Source organism: Ursus arctos, unplaced genomic scaffold (assembly GCF_023065955.2).
Source record: "Ursus arctos isolate Adak ecotype North America unplaced genomic scaffold, UrsArc2.0 scaffold_6, whole genome shotgun sequence".
Lineage (NCBI taxonomy): Eukaryota > Metazoa > Chordata > Mammalia > Carnivora > Ursidae > Ursus > Ursus arctos.
The window spans coordinates 59,662,123-59,679,525 of NW_026623078.1; the positions used below are offsets into that span (position 1 = coordinate 59,662,123).

Here is a 17,403-nt window from a genome sequence, read left to right on the forward strand (position 1 = left end):
TTTTTTTTAGGAAAAATGTTTTCTTTGTGACATTACCTTATGCTTCCCCTTACTATAATACTGAAAAACACCCAATTCTATTTGGCTCTGGGGAAGCCAGAAATAGAAGAAGAAATAAGTGAGAAGAAGAAATAGGTGATTTAAAGTGTGGTAACCGCAGGGGTGGCTCTTGGATCCTTCCCTTACGGTGTAGCCTTGGGTAAACTTCTGTATATCTGGGTACTCCAGTTTCTTCACTTGTTTACAAGGTGTGATGGTTAATTTTATATGTCAACTTGATGAGGCCATGGGGAATGCAGATATTTGGTCAAATGTTATTCTGAGTGTGTCTGTGAGGGTGTTTCTGGATAAGATTAACATCTGAATTAGTAGCCTGAGTAAAGATTGCCCTTCTTAACGTAGGTGGACCTCATCTAATCAGTTGAAGTCCTGCATAGAACAAAAAGACTGAGTAAGAGGGAACTCTTCTGTCTGATGCCTTTGTACCGGGACACTGGTTTTATCCTGCCTTTGGAGTCAAACTGAAACACTGGCTCTTCTTGGGTCTTGAGCCTGCGGGCATTCAGACTGGAACTAAACCATCGGCTCTCCTGGGTCTCTAGACTGCCAACCGCAGATTTTGGGGCTTAGCCTTCATAATCACATCGGAGCAAAGTCCATAAATATATATATATATATATATATATATATATATATATATATATATATATATGACATGTTGAATATATACACACACAACTATACATATACATAGATATGTAGATATATGTCATAAATGTGTGTGTGTGTGTGTATATGCACACACACACACACGCATGTCTTATTGGTTCTATTTCTCTGGAGAACCTTGACCAATAGTTTCTTTATATTACTGTTTTCAAATACTAAAGACACTGTAGTAAGAAATACATTTTATATAGTGACCTGTAACCATTCCCCTGACATATATGTATACACACACTGGTAAGATAAAGTTTGCCTTTTCTATAAAACTGTTTTCATATCAATATCATTTTATTAATATTTATTAGAGCATAAGAAAGATTCTGAAACCAACTTTCTATAAATTAGAAAATACTTAATCTAATGTGGTAAATATATCTGGCTGTCCATAATACACAAAGATAAAGTTATGCACACTCATTATGCCTGGTTGAGTTTTTTCCTTCCATTCCTCCATCTTCATCAAGGATGAAAATTCTGGGTCAACTAAGTTGTGAATAATAACAATTTCCTCTCTCTGTTCTACAATATAAAGAGTGAATTAATCGTAATCCAAAATCATGATAAATAAAATATCTGACAATTACCTTTCACTGTAAATGAAGAACCAAATTGTAATAATTGTTATGAAGTGTAATAATAAATGCATTGTAATAATTCACTCCTTTTAGGTGTGGAGTTTAATTCAATTATTTATGCAAGGTTTTGAATAGCAAATGGATTTTTCTTCTTAAAGTTGTTCTATTTTCTTCAATCAAGTAATGATTAAAAGTTTGAGACTGAGAAATAAGATGTAAATATATTTCTAATTTTATTTCATTCAAACCTCCTTCATTTTTCATGCCCTCTTCAATGTGATACAACATATTTTGGGAACATGTGGAAGATAGGGTGATGTCTTGTTTGCCATAATAATAATACTTTTGGAAGCCTTCACATATGTTGACAGTATTGTTAATTTTCCCCCCAAAAGTTTAGCCCATAAAGAATGCTTAAAATGCCAGTTAAATATACCACTTTTATTACCAAAATACCACATTGAAAATATCTGCCAACTGCAGTTGCTTTACATTTAGAAAAAAGTGAAATTCACTTTTGAGCTCCCAATCTGTCAAGACTTGTGAGGTGTCTGAGATTTTGCCCTTTTCCTGGTAAAATACATGAGACTCCTGGGACAGAGATGAAGAACTTATTAACTCGTGGCAAATTATGTATCATGAGCTTCATATTTCTCTTGCTTCCCAAGTCCCATGGGGGTGACATGGAAGTGGCTGTGGTCAAGGCTGCACACGCGATCAATGTGTGTCACGGTTGAGAAACTTGAGTTAAGAAAAGCCTAATCTTTTAAAAGGCTTCGAGTAAACATGTCCAAACTTCCGCTCAGAGAAAGACATTATCTTTATTATCCTGGGCATCATACAAATTTCCCTTGTGTCAGAGGAGACGCTCTCTCAATTTTCCAACATTTCATGCTATGCAGACATCCTTGAGAAGATATTCTGGAACAAAACTATCAGTGTTTCTGTTTGCAAGATATGCAGAAATGCAAGAGACGCATGGCAAATTGTCTCCCAACACAATCTCTACTAGACTTTTCCTGGGACAACCAATATATTCCAAGATGATATAATAAGCTTAATTAATTTTTGACAAAAGTATTAGGTATCACGTTATCACTAAGATGTATAGTTTTGAATTTGTCAGCTGATATATCATTTTAAAAATCATATATTCCATTTCCATATACACTGTAGGAATAATTTTTTGGAAAGTCACGTGAGCTTTTTATTTTCTCTTTTGTCCCAAATTATGAGCTAAATAAAGTAAAAATACCTTTTGTATTAGCAGTCATAGAAAATGTGGAAATTATATTGATAAATTAATTCTTCTCTCTGAAAATATTGTGGAACACATTGACAAGTCAGTTTGCTGTATTTTCAATTAATTTTTCATTTTCAAAGTTTTAAATCTTCCTTTTGCAGGGACATCATTAAAATTAGAGTATTAAAATCTGTTTTTCTTCTTGAGGTTCATACATGTAATAAAATTATTTTCTAAGTTTGTCATCAAAATTTTTTTTTTAAACATGAAGTTCGAATGAAATAGAAGATTGCTGAGGTACGGAGGTATTTGTTTCAAATATTGTCACTACTTACTCTTTAAGTTCCAGCATTAGATCTTAAAGATTTCCTGTAATTTTCACATTATCATTTTTTAACATAATAAAGCAATTTTTTATGGACAATTTGTTTTAATTTAGTTAAAATATTACTATTATCATCAACTAAGAGACTGTCATACTACCAATATCCTTTCAAAAAATGCACAGTAAGTTTGTAACAAAAACCTCCTTGGAATATATGATTTTGCCACTAGCAGGGAAAAATTACTTGTCCTGGTTCACAAACCACTGTAAATTATGGTAATATAAAATTAAATTGTGAAATCTTTAATGTGCCAGTTATAATGACAGACAAAATCATACACCACAAAATCAAGAAATAAAATTGAGTAATCATTTTCTAGCCCAGGTGTGGGTGTTTCCAGTGAGTGTGTTCCTCCCATGTCCCTTCCCTACTGTTCTTACAATCCACTGCGGTGCTTTTTTGCAATGTGTGTAGTTCTTCCTCGGGACTAGGGAAGTGTGTTTTAATATACTCTATGCTGTGTTGTTTTATATTCCATCCCTTCCCATTTTGTTCTCTTCTAGTCTGCCTCCATTCCATTCTAGTCCATCCCCTTCATTAAAAAAATAGTGGCCCCTACTCCATTTATTTCATCATCTATTCATTGTTTTTGATCTGCAGTGAAAAGAGATAACACATTCTGTATGGTAAAACAACAAAAGTTGTTCCTAAATCTAAGAGTCATGTAATTACTCCTAATAGAGACGTGGTTTTGGAATTAAAATGATAACACAGAGAAATACTACACAAGTATCAAAAATGGCTATAATATTTGTTTTAGAAAAATTTATTTGACCCTAAGATGTGTGTTTTCTTTTATAACACATTCCTTGATTCACAAATCTACCAGTCTTTGAAATTTGAAAGAAGGAAACAAAAGAGTATTGCATTGTTTTGCCAATTCTGATATGGATTGGACAAATTGTGTCACAATACTTTTTTGTTTCTAGATCATAAATTATCTTGCTCATGTAAGTGCCAGGTAAGTAGTCCCTCCCTCTGCATACATGCAATGTCCTTAAAAGGATGTCATAGGGAATTAAATGAAAAACACTTGTTCTGGGACGCCTGAGTGGCTCAGTCGGTTAAGTGTCTGCCTTCCTTCAGCTCAGGTCATGATCCCAGGGTCCTAGGATCCAGGCCCCATTGGGTTCCCTGCTCAGCAGGGAGCCTGCTTCTCCCTCTGCCTTTGTCTCCCCCATACCTCCACTCATGCTCTCTCTCTTACTCTGCTCTCTCTCAAATAAATAAATAAAATCTTTTAAAAAAAGGAAAAAGAAAAGCTCTTGTTCTGTGCTTTGAAAGATAGTTCTAGAAAATAGTTGTTAGAAATGGGCGAGAAAGATCATTTTGCTTCTTGAATTATCAAGTATATTTGCTAAATTTTCTCTGAGGATTTGTTTATAAGATAATATGATGAATGCCAAGTGGTTAGGTAGGATCTACTTGTCCATGCATTGAGGATGTGGAATTAAACAAATTGGTTTATTTGAGTTATTAGCACATTTTATTAGTCTGTGTGAAAATGTATAGAATATTTAACTAAAAAGGGAGAGTAGAAGAGTACTAAGTTAAATAATTTGTCAAGTGCCCAGTGATAATACATTTCTAAAAATTATGATTACAAAGTTAAATATTCTATCTTTAACGTTAAAAAAGAAATCCCACTGATATGCATTGTGGTTTTTGCAGGGAGTAGTTATTTTCTTTGTCTGAAATCTTAAAGGTAATTAGCTCATGTGAGGAAAGAAGCTATAAGTACAGCTAAAGCTAGAAGAATGGCTTTTATTTTATATTTTTATTCATTTATTTTTTCTTTCTTTTCCTGATGGCTTGTGGTCAAGGTGGTACTATTGTATATGAATTGCTTTTGTGTGTTTGTTTGTTTTTTGTTTTCTTTTTTAACTTTGGGAGCAAGGCTTGTTGACGTGAATTTCCTACAAAGTATAGTTTCCATAGCAACTGTAGCTGTCTTTTATTTTCACGTGTACCATTTAGAATTAGTTGACAATAATAATTATAGACTACTTTAAGATAAAACATTGGCTGTACAGCAAAGATGTGTTTAAAGACATGGTTTCAGGAAAATTGTCCTGGTTTGCAGAAACTGAAATTACTTTTGAAGGAGGATTTGGTTTTCTTACTTAGATAGATGATTGAAATTCTATCTACATATCCATTGTGAAGTATTGAGGTGATTACTGCTACATGTCAAGGAACATCTACCTCCCATAATTTCAAAATCTCATTTGTTACTCTAAATTTTTAAGTCTCTCTCTCCCTCTGTCTCTATCTGTCTGTGCGTGCATGCGTGCGTGTTCATGCACCAAACTTGTCAAAACTTCTTTTGTTCAATTATTATTTCTTTGGAAATAACTTGAGTACTGAACAATAGAATAATGTAGAAGATCCATATATAACCATTATCTTCTTTTAATTTTAAAGCCCCTTAGACTCTAGACCTTCTAAAGAAGGCATAGTAAGGGCATATAATTGGAAGAAATGTCACTCAACTTAGAACACGAAAAGGAAATCCGAAAGTTAACAGCACATTTAGTTGCATCATGTTGAGGCTAAATGTGTTTATCTACCTCAAAGGTTTACATAAGTTAGTATATAAACATGAAAGTATTTTTCAGAGTCCTTGGATTATTACTAGTGCCCGATTAAAATAGTATCATACTGAGTAGGATGGTCAGAAATGAATAAAACAGGATTGAAATTACTTTGAAATTTCCCCCCAAAATATCATTTTATCAGTGCTATTTCTTTGTTCAAGAATAAAAGTAAGTAGCACGGCAAAAAAAATTTTGTGCAGCATAACTAACTATGGTGCACATCGGCACACAGTAATGATAAAAGTGTTTTGTGGGATATAAAATTTTCCTCTGAGGTAGAGAAAAGCATAAGCAGATGAGAATTCTCTTTCTAACTCTTAGGATGTGAGGGTCCAGTGGGGTAAGTAATGCGCTGTGATGGGGTGCTGTGGATAGTGGAGGGGCTCGGATGACTACTAGCTGCTATTCTGAGACCAACTGCAGCAGTGAATGCTCTGGTCACCCACCAGCTCCTTTTTCTAAAATTTCCGTCAGAAAGAGAGGCGCATGGGATTCATGGAGGGGCTACTTCTGAACATGCGTGGTGAAGGCGACCGGGGCAGTTCCAGGGCTTTGGTGGCCATAATAATCCACCTCTCAGATCTCCTCCCACACGGAACATGGTTGACTGACAGCCTGAGCTGTTGCCTTCTGAGTGTGGGGCCCTTTCTAAAAGAGATGGGCTACTTTTGCCCACGACTCTCCATCAACTCGGTTGACATTTTCTCAGAACTGGTCTATTATCAGAGACTCTTTTTTTACCCAATCCTTCTCTCTTCCTCTTCTTCACAGGTGTCAGATTTGCATCATGGTCTGAAGGTTCTTCCCACCTTCTCTAGACTCCTGTTTATCCTTCACAGGCCTTTTTTTTCCCCCAAGTAAATGTCTTAGATGCCATCAGTATTAATCACCCGTCTTGGCATCTGCTTCTCAGAGGACTTGAATTAACATAGAGTTTGGAGAAAATATAAGTAATTTGGTTGTGGATGTGGTGATCATGAGATATGTATTGGACACTCAGGTGTAGATATTGAACAGGAAGTAACATACACAAATCTGAAGATGCAGGAATCGAGACGAGAGGATTAGTCTGGAGATAGACATTTGGGAGTTGACTATCAGTGATATTTAAGCCATGAGACAGGATGAGCAATGCAAATAGAGAGGAGAAGAGGTCTGAGGATTAAGTCCTGACTGAACACCTCAGCCAGAAAAGATGAGTGAGCAGGGGGCCGGGGGAAATCAAGAGAGTGCAACGGCAGGAAGTCAAGTGAAGAAGGTGCTTCAAAATATTGACTATTTACAAGTCAATAATCTTGTAAAATGCTGCTGTTGGATCAAGCAACATGAATTCTGAGAATTAATGATTAAATTTAGCAATGATAGGGTAATTGCTGACCTTGAGAAGAACAGTTTTAGGATATGTAGGGATGGGAGGCTGATTTGAGTGGATTTTCAAGAAAGAATAGGTAAAAAAATAGTGACTATAGAAGTGGAGTGAGTGAGTATAAAAGTGTTGTCAACGAGTTTTGCCATAAAGGAGACCAGGGAGTGGGGCGTTTCCTAGAGGGTGACATAGATTCTAGGAGTTGTAAAAATTCATTGTTTGCTTTTTTTTTTTTTAGATGGGAAAAATTAATCATGTTTATATGTTAATAGAAGTGATCCAGTAGCGAGGGCGGGGGAAGTGATGGTATGATAGGGAGAGTCGACAGGCTTTCTGAAGAAATGTCCTAGAGTTGGAGAGGAGGGATAGGATGGACAGTTCAATCCACATAATAGGAGGAAAGGCAGAGTGAATAGGCACAGGTGGAGGTAGGTGGATAAATGTGGGTGTCGGCCCTTCTGGAAAATTTGATTCTATTTTCTGAGTGCAAGGAAAAGGAGGTGTTAGAGGTCTATATTTATCTGGAGAGAGTGAATACATTCAGGAATTGCAGTAGGATTGCCTAGCAGCATTGAGAACCCATTTGGGGTTGTAGGCAAGAATGTAAAATGAAAGCAGTCTGCATACGTTGGTTTTTTTCTGTCCTCGTGTTCAGTTCTACGGGGGCAGGCACACGGAGGCACGAGATTGGATTTAATTGGGATTTGGGTCTTACTGATTCCATACCAGGAAGAGAGGGGCAACGGAGTTGAGGGGATAAGCAAGGGAGTGATTCTAATAGAAGGCAAGTGAGGACGTTTCCCATTAGCCCTAAAGAACTACCACGTAAGCAATTAATTGCCAGTGGGGTTTATCAGTAAAACTCTCCTATGTGACATTTTTATTTCATGTATCAGCATGGTTTGGAAAGAGGTTAGGGCGTGGTGGTGCTTTGTGAAGGAAAATTACCAAGGGAAGCGCTAAAACATCTCATTTGCCAACCGATATCTTGGACCTGAACTGAAGGATTGATAAGACAGAGATATTAATGGTTAGTATTTCAAAAGAGCAGGCTTTTCATGTTAACAAAATGTTTCAGTGAAAATGTTTGTCAAAGCATTCATCTTACCGAATGATAATCTTTTGCTCGGATAACTTGGGCCAGCATATATATTTTCTGCAAGAGCTTAGTCAAAGATTCTAATCAGAGTAAGAATTCCACATTGAAACACAGCACTGAGATTTCTACCTCAGTTAACTTCTTTGTGCATCTAATACATTATATTTAACACTAATTTGCATTAAAATGATAAATGCAACAATTCCTTGTATATATAGGGGAAAAAAACAGTAAAACATGAACATCATGCCACTTCTACTAGAGATACCATAGTGATTTCTTAAAATTGCTCTTTCAGGTATTCAAGCATTACCTCTGTGCACGCAAATGTTTTTAATTAATTAATTAATTAATTAATGTCTGACTAGCTTAAAGAAAGCCAATAATTCTGTTATTTATATTTCCAAATTAAATACATTGTTTTGTAACAATTATTCTTACATTTATGAAAAAATATCAAATGTTTTTTAAATGATGGGATATAAAATTAACAGTTATTTCATATGTTGCTTAAGCTAAATTTGGTTTGCTTATATGTACATTGCTGAATAAGTATGCTGATATTTTCTCTAACAACAAAGTTGACTAGGCAATGGTATTTAAAATTTTCTTTTGAAATGTTCACATCTTGACAAAATATATACTGCTAACATACCACGTTTGTGAGGAACATGTGTAGAATCTTTGGTGGTAGAAAAAAAATATCTATATGGAATACATACAGTTTTTTCATTTTTCTTTTTTTCCTAGCTATTAATTATTCTAAAGATAACATTTTTCTTGTCTAATAATGACTATAAAGCATGACAACAACTGTTCCTTGTAAGCACCATTCCACCTCTGAGAATAAGCTGAAATTTTTCTTAAGGCATATTAAACATTTCCATCTACAAGAAATCGTCTTGTCTAGTAACGAAGTGAATCCCTATCCACGGGTTGTGTGGGAATAATGAAATCTATAATATGATTTTTAGGAGTATCATTTTTGGGGTCCAACGGGTTGGGATTCATTCCTGGCTCTGTCACCTGTATATGGGGTGTGTGAACTTAGGCAGGTTATTTCATCCTCTTATGCCGCAGTCTTATCGTCTGTGTTCCTCTCAAACCCTCGAATAGAATGTTAAATACAAGAGAATAGGACTTAGTCTGGTTTAAGAATCTCCAGTGCCGAGCCCATAGATGGGTCCTAAACAAATATTTGTTGAATGAATAAATGTAATAAACTAATACTGAAAACAGCATGATAATAATTGTTTAATAGGGATATTTTGGGCTTAGTGACGTAATACATGATGAGTATAGAGCACAGACCTGGATCAGAGCAACTATTCTTAATGCGGAGAGTTCTAGAGAAGTCACGGTAAATTTGGCTTCTGTATCTAACTTCTGTTTCGCCTCAGACTATGGATGGGATTTATACTAGAATTAGTGACCCTGTGTTATACTCTAGCACCTGTGAAGTGTGTAAGAGGGAAAATACTTATTTTATTACCATTCATATCTCCTAAATCTTTCATAATATTTGGGAGAAGTGGAAACAAGCCAAGTGCATTAAAATATTTTAGCATACAATCTAAAACTCATGACATCATTGAAAATGTTTTCAGAGCTTAAGCATGCATACCAGAAAACCGGAGGTAGTATATATGATGTTTTATTGATTTAAGATGCATATTTGAAATTTTACATATCCAAAATCTGGGTGCATTTTATAATCAATGGCCTCTTATAATTGACTGGCTTCTATCTTCTCTCCTCCCTCCCTTCATTCCTTCCTTCCTTTGTTCTTCCTTTCCTCCTTCCCTCCCTTTTGGGGGGGGGGTTCATAATACAATAGGGTGTTTTAAACTAGGGTGAACTATGGTATAGCCATATATTAAAGCAGTTATTTCTCAATATGTATTTCTTAATAACATCCAACCCTGGCAAAGAGCCTCTAAGGCATTTTTTACCTTAAATTCCACCCCATGAAATTTTAACATCATAGATATTTGTTCATGTATTGCATGTATGTATCTGTTTTATGAATAAAAGGACTGATATTTTTGCCCCTAAGAACCACTTTCATCCCCTTGGGGGCACGATTAAACACACTGAAAATGCAGGTATTAAAGTGACACTCCATATCACTCTTAGTTTTAAAAATCTCCTTAACTAGAATATTGGGAATCATAAACTAATTCTTAGATTCAGAACTTTTGGTTTTAATCATATAACAGAATGTCTAGAAATTTTATCATTATCACGGATGACTGACAAAATGCTGTTAAAATGCGTGCAAAGTTTGAACATTTGCTATTTGCCCCAACAGTCGGAAAGCTGTCCACAGTATTTTTTGTTAACAAACAAAAGATCTTCAAATTCAGCCAGTGATACCATTCAACATATCATTCTCATTTAATGAAATAAGACTATTTAATAATTCCAGTGTATATATTTAGGATGTTCACTACTTCACCTTTACGTATTTGTGATTTTAAAGACATAATTTGAACACCACATCAATAAAGAGATTTTTAAAGACCATCTGATTTCCCAGGGGTGCAGGAGACGCCTGCCGTAGACTGCACTACTGCACTCAGTGGGGGATGAGGGGTACAGTTCTCGAAGCCCTTGTGCAGCATTCTTCTGCTGTCGGCTGAGCAGTCTGGGGATTCCCACCTCCGAGAGTAACAATGGAAGCCAGAAACCAGTGGTTTGCACCAGAGGCAAAACAGGGTCACCACCTATGGCCATCGAATCAGGATTTTCGATTGCAAAGCGAATCGTTGTATTTCACAGCTTTAACTGATGGAGAAAGGAGTGATTTCTTTACATGGAGAATGTCTTTAAATGGCAAAGTTGTTCAGTATGTTCCAAAATATTCACTTATCTTCACTCTGGGCTGTGCGCTTTAACTCCCATTCTCTTAGGTTGGTGGTGCAAAGAACTTCTAAAATTAGTGACAGGTAAAACTTTAAACTTCGTTGTATGTATTGCACTATTATTTTATACTTGACAATTCGACATCTGGCCTACTTGTATTGGGTTGTGTGAAGTGACTAGTTTTGAGACTCAGTGTGCACTTGGTTTGGGGGATGTGAACTATTCTAGCAGACCAAGCAATATATGAGTAAAAACTAACATGGGTAGTACTCAGAAGAGACCCTTCGACAGTATACAGACATCCATATCAAGGCTTTATCAGTTGACTTAGTTGTACCCAAGCTTTTGTACATAAACTGAAAGTGAATTCAAAACCAGAAGTCGTCTCCCCCACTGCTCCTAGTACTTGCCCTTTCTCTGCCTTTTAGCCGAAGCATCTCCATGATGCTCCGGGCATAGACATCCCTCAGGTTAACACTGATATATGAGTCGGTGGCTATATTCTTGGTGAGCTTCTTCAGAGCTTCCCGCTGTCTAACGGCTGCTTCCTTGAGCTTTAAGGTGAAGTAACAAGCGGAGAAGCGGTCGTTAATAATAGCAATAGGCAAGGCCAAGACGAGGATTCCCGATAATATACACATGAAGGCCACGATTTTGCCTGTGGTGGTGTCCGGTCTAATGTCCCCGTATCCCACGGTAGTCATGGATGTTGTGGCCCACCACCATGCACAAGGGACACTTGTGAAGGTTGTGTCAGGAATGCTTTGCTCAGCAAAATATTCCACAGTTGAAAATATAGAAATTCCCACAGACAGAAATAGGAGCAGTAGGCCGACTTCTTCATAACACTGGGTGATTGTCATCCCGAGTGAGCGTAATCCTGGAATAGAAGAACTGTCGTCAGTCACTGGCACCCCTTCCTCCCCTCGCCACCTTCCCCTTCCCTCTCTTCCCCTCTCCTGCCCGGGTCTCTGCCCACACACATGCATTTCACATCTAACATGTCTCCAGCATTGGGCAGGGTTCTGGGGGTACAGAGATGATAAATCATAATCTTTTTCTTCAGAAAGCTCATAGTCTAGTTGGCGGGGCCAGATCGAAAAGGATAGAAAGAAATCTAGTTAGATTCATTCATTCACTTGTGTATTTACTAAACACCTACTATTTACAAAAAAAAAAAAAGTGACAGATGAGACTACAAGGCAGGCAGGGGACGATGACAGGAATTATATCTTAGTCTGTAAAATGGGAGGCCTCGGCAGCATGCCAAGTGCAGGGCTCACCTGGCCCCCCTGTGTCTCCATGCATCACTTTGGACACTGTTCTAAAGTCAGTTTTATGCTGTCTCCTGACATTGTATGTGTCTGCTTTACTCACCCCCCCAACGAAGTTGAACATAATCAGGACTCTGTTATCTGAAAGCCAGAAGCAGTAAAGGGTGTCCACTGTGAGAACGAAGTGAAGCGGCAGGAGCAAGTGAGGCATCAGGGACCGCACTGACGTGAGAACATCCTATGTGCATTCACAGGGCATTCTTAAAGGTTTATCAGGAGGGATTCCTGAACTCCCGGGACACCCACTGAAATTTGTACCCATAGCACCAAAGCTGCAGGGAAATATTTTCCTTGAGTACACAGAATTTCTGCTTTCTTGTAAGGAGATAGACCCAAATAGATTATTCCTTCACTGCCAAAAGGTAGGGGGGACTGAAGCTACTAGAAAATTCACTCACTATGAGGCATTGGTGCATTCCCTACTGCTATTCTGAGGATTCACTAAACCCCTGGGAGACAACCCAAGTCCAATCCCGTCTCCAGAGAGACTCACCCTTAAGGAGAGTCAGATGAGCCCATAAGGGGACTACAGTTCGAATAAGGCGTCTCCCCTGACACCGAAGTTCACAAACACTGCTACAGGTGTACCCACAGTTTGAAGTCCTATCAGCCTGAAGTCATGATGATGCTGTCTCCGAAGTCAAAGCAATACCTCCTAGAAGCATTTTAATTTTTATTCACTAGAGACTATTTGAAATTGCATTAAAATGCCATTTGTGCTCTCATTATTTTTAAATTTTGTTCTTAAAACCTTAAGATAGTCTTATTTACCAGCTATTTGTAAAGATTCAGGAATATTAATTTTGACATTTAACTTCAAAAGAAGATTTTTTTAGAATGTCTTTAGAATATCTTTTAGAAAACTGACCTTGATGTGTCTGTATTGAATTGTATTTCTGAAATACATTGACAGCAGATGAGAAAAAGCACAGTGTTCAGGAGACTGTTTTCATTTCAAGATGAAATGGTCTAAGTAATTTTGTAAAGAAACACAAAGTGGTCTGAATTTCTGTACGCTGCATCTATTAACTCAGATAATATTAAAAAAATAATATGAGAGTGATGTAATTATTATGCCATTTTACAGATGAGGAGACTGAGGCACAGAGAGGTGGCATATTTCGTACAAAGCTACAGAGCCAGGATTTAAACTTTGGCTCTCTGGCCCACCACGGTCCTCCTGTTATTCTAGAATACTTCTCAACTTATATTTATACTCAATACATGGGGAACTATGTCATCTATGTCTATATATTGCTAAATGTAATGCTTAACATAAAATCGTCAAATATTTATGTAAGCGTTCATATCCTCTCAATAAATTAAGGCTTTATTAATACTTTGTACTGCTTTGGAACTGGGGGAAAAAAAAACCTTTGAAGAGGTGACACGTTGGAAATTACTATTATTTTCTTTTTCTTTTCTTTTGGGAAAAAATGTAGTCTTTACTGGGTGTTTTTAAATCGAATCTTGTGAGGAGTTTATAAATACTAGAAGAAAGCATCCTATTATGTGTGTCAGAAAACAAAGAGTGGTACTTCTAAAAGTTGTTGGAAACCCCATTATCAAATCCCTGCTATGTGAGACTAGCTAGGAAAATACACTACCAAAATTATGTTAGGAGAAGTCCTAATTACCTCAGACATGTGGAGAAAAAAAACATATATGAAGTTAATTTCTTCCTGTATTAATAGGAAGAAACAACGACCAGCAACTTCTTTTAGGTGACCAGTCAGGCACACATCTAGTGAAATAAGGTGGTAATAGGACTTTCTAGCTAAATTATTTGTATTTTTGTGTATTGCATTAAAATGTACCATATTAACATGGCATCTTACTCCAGTGTTTTTTAAGGTGTAGTCCACCAATATCCCTCATGAACTTGTTAAAATGCATGCTCCTTGATCCACCCCCAAATACTAAAATCTGTCTCTTCATGGATTGGGGCTCAGAATTTGCCTTTTAACGAGCTTTTCAAGGGGTTCTGATTTTCATTAAAATCTAACCTAAGGTAACTCCAGAGCATCCAACAGCCGCAGGACCAGCCACTGAGAATTACTGCCTCAGGACCACAAGGGTCATCTTCAATGGATTTGTGTGACTTCCCCTGACGCTGACTATAACTTTCACGCACAATTGAGTGTTGTGTGGGGATTCTTCTAGGGAGAGTGTTCGTTAGGTTTTCATTAGATTTGAAGGAATTCCTGTTGCCATCTCTCTCATGCATCCCAGTTTAGGGACAAGAAAATTCTCAGATACTAGATAAAGCATGTAAACCATGTCTTCAGCTTTCTTCCAAAGCAAATATTTCCATTGTTTCTTCAAAAATTATGGGATGGCCACCAGTTCCTGGTTATCCCACTTTCTGCATGGCTGAAGAAAGCCCTGTAAGGCTGACTTTCTTTTTTGCCCAGGAACGTATATGGTAAGCCCTTCCTTGGACACAGAAGAGAAACTGGCTTATGTCCCTATCACGAATAATTTATGCATATCTTTTTATGTGCTGTCTATGCATATTTTATCTAGAACCTTCTAGAGGCAGAGTGTCTTTAATTTTTGTACAACTTCTGAGCACTGGGTTAAAATAAACTGAGGTTAACAAGTGGTCAAACAGTTTTCCACATGTCTTAATGAAGAGAAGGAGTGTGAGAGGCATCTTCTCCTCTATACCTGTGATAACAACTTTTGGCTTCCCAGTACATTTTTGGAGATCCTGGTTGGGTAAAGGATGTGAGTTGGTGATTCTGAGTATCAGTTCACAGTCACTTCTCTTGGACTGTGGTCAAGCACTAATGTTTACGAACAATGGCAAATTAAAAAGCATCACTGAGATTCGAATACCTGTGGAATGTCTGCCCAGCTTTAGCATGCGTAGAGCCCTGAGCAGCCTCAAAACCTGCACAATACGCCCCACATTTTCCAGCTCCTGTGTCGTCTGGCTCCCACTCAGGCTCTCTACCAGAAGAGTGATGTAGAAGGGCAAGATGGCAAGAAGGTCTATGATGTTTGGCACCTTTCTCAGGAAGCGGCACCTGTCCCGCACGCACAGGAAGCGCAGGACAAACTCCCCGGTGAACCAGCTAATACACACATACTCCAGGATTTCCAGCAGCTGCAGGTCCAGCCAGCTTAATTCAGCTGACATCAGGGCCATGTTGACGATGGACACCACCACAAAGATGATGGAGATGACCCCAAAGATTCGAGCAGCTGTGGAAGATCCAGGTTTCTCCAGGATGTTCCAGAGCTTCTGACGGACAGTGGGACAAGGTCCTTGGGAGAAGTCTTGTTCACTCTCATGTTGACTTTCCTGGTCTTCTGTGTCCTTCTTAAAGTCTAACGTTTCACTCAGCTCCTTTCTTCTGAAGTATCTTTTAGAGAAAACAACTTGGTGATTAGTCTAACTTTTTAAAAATAAAGACATCAAAAGAAAATTAAACTTAGCAGTGAGGTCATGCTTTTTAGGTCAGTAAAACGCAGAAAATGTCCATTCATATTTTACCCAGGCTGTCTCCTGCCTACAGTACTCAGAACTTCTCATTTAGGATTATTTTTAAAATGACCCTTTCTTGGTAGAAGGTTATGCAAAAGGATTTATACATAGCAAATCTACTTTAATGCATTTTATTACCCATTTTTCTTGTAACAGGAACAGAAGTTTGCCATATGGAACTCTTGTGTGCATGTAATGGAAAGGTCTTCGTGAAGAAATAGTACTAATAACAAGATAATAGCAAAGTCATCATCAAAGTGCCACAAATATTCACGGTCAAGGAACCAATTTTCTATCTCCTGTATTTAAAGCAGTTCTCCATCCAAGTTTAAAGTTAGTGTTCTTCAAAAACTAATGATGTACTATACGTTGGCTAATTGAACATTAAAAAAATGCCAAAAAAGAATAAAAAAATAAAAATAAAAAAGTTAGTGTTCTAGGTCTGATAAATGATAATGCTTCCTACTGAAACCTCCATCTCTATACATGCACCTTTGGATTATAGCTTTTCTGACTCATTTATTCAATCATCAAATATTTATTTCAGGCCTGACCTCCTTTGCCTTAAAAACGAGTTGGCACACATTCATTCAAAAAAGGAAGAGGTTCAGAAGGTTCCAATACAAAGCTGGCTCTGACGCTGTCCAGACCTCACCGCCACCCCACCTCACAGCTCAGAAATGGCCTCAGGTATTCTGAGGCCTGGATTCAGCGAGGCTTGTGTGAAGCTCCTATCTTACCTCTGCTGCCCTCTCTCCACTGCACCCGCCTCCCCGCCCAGCCACCGCGCGCCTCTCGGGTACCTGTCCCTGCAGCAGGAGTCGATGCTGAGCTCGTCGATGCCCCAGTACTGGATCTCCTGGAGGAAGGAGAGCGCGCACAGCTGCTCCATGACGTGCAGGCGGCCGGTGCGGTAGTAGTGCAAGACGTAGCGGAATGCTTGCGAGCTGCGGTCGAAGAAGTACTCGTTGTCCACGGGGTTGGCATCATCGCAGAACTCCAGGGGGCTGGGGACGGCGGTCAGGGCCCCGGGGCGGCGGCACGAGGCCACCACCACGGCCAGCTTGCCAAGGCGCGTGTGCGGGAAGCAGGACAGCGCCTGCTGCGAGAGCACGAAGCGGCTGCCGCCCACGTTGACCGTGAAGCAGTCCCCGAGCGCCAGGGGCTCCCCTTCACCCTCGCTGCAGAAAACGCTGGACTCCAGCGAGGTCAGGGAGCAGCTGTCCAGCGGCGAGTCCGGCGGCGCCCGCCTTCGGGGAGGCAGCTCCATCCCCGCCGCCGTTCTCGGAGGGCGCCACAAAGTTGGGAGGCGCGCCGGAAGCCTCGGTCCGGCGAGGGTGGTGGCACGGCCCCTGGTGGCGGCCGGGATTTCCCTGACTCCCGAGGGGGGTGCCTCCCGCCCGCGCACCCCTCCACTCTCCACCCCCTGTGCTCGTTCCGCCTGTGGCCGCTAGGGCGCGGCGAGTGCGCGAGAGCAGCGCACCAGTGCCGGGGCGCCGAGGCTGAGGCGAGAGGAGGGGTCGCGCGGGGGAAATGCTTAGACGCCGTCTAAGCGGGGACAGCCCCGGGGCACACTGCTAGGCGCCGAGGCCCTTCCCGGACTTACGCCCCCCCCCCCCCAATAAGTTTGTGCTGGAGATTCTCAGCCCGAGAGGTGTACGGCTTGAATGCTTCGCTACCTGGGGCGTGGAGCAGGCGGGGAGGGAGAGGTGGGAGCTC

General features: G+C 39.3%; 1 protein-coding gene across 1 annotated transcript; it reads right to left on the minus strand.

The window, feature by feature from the left end:
* Positions 1–11,225: 11,225 nt before the first annotated feature.
* Positions 11,226–16,954, minus strand: KCNV1 (potassium voltage-gated channel modifier subfamily V member 1). Its single transcript, XM_026495548.2, has 3 exons — positions 16,488–16,954; positions 15,033–15,562; positions 11,226–11,737 (listed from the first exon to the last, which is right to left on the minus strand). Exons 1-3 carry the CDS (start codon positions 16,952–16,954, stop codon positions 11,226–11,228), a joined length of 1,509 nt encoding a protein of 502 aa, XP_026351333.1.
* Positions 16,955–17,403: the final 449 nt, after the last annotated feature.

What these genes read in the sequence shown, in the direction of transcription:
- KCNV1 (XM_026495548.2), bottom strand. Translation starts at nt 16,954, where the DNA reads ATGGAGCTGCCTCCCCGAAGGCGGGCGCCGCCGGACTCGCCGCTGGAC. An exon ending in GACTCCTGCTGCAGGGACAG is followed by an intron (nt 15,563 to 16,487) that starts GTACCCGAGAGG and finishes TTTCTCTAAAAG; the next exon opens with ATACTTCAGAAGAAAGGAGC. An exon ending in GCTGGGCAGACATTCCACAG is followed by an intron (nt 11,738 to 15,032) that starts GTATTCGAATCT and finishes CTTCTATTCCAG; the next exon opens with GATTACGCTCACTCGGGATG.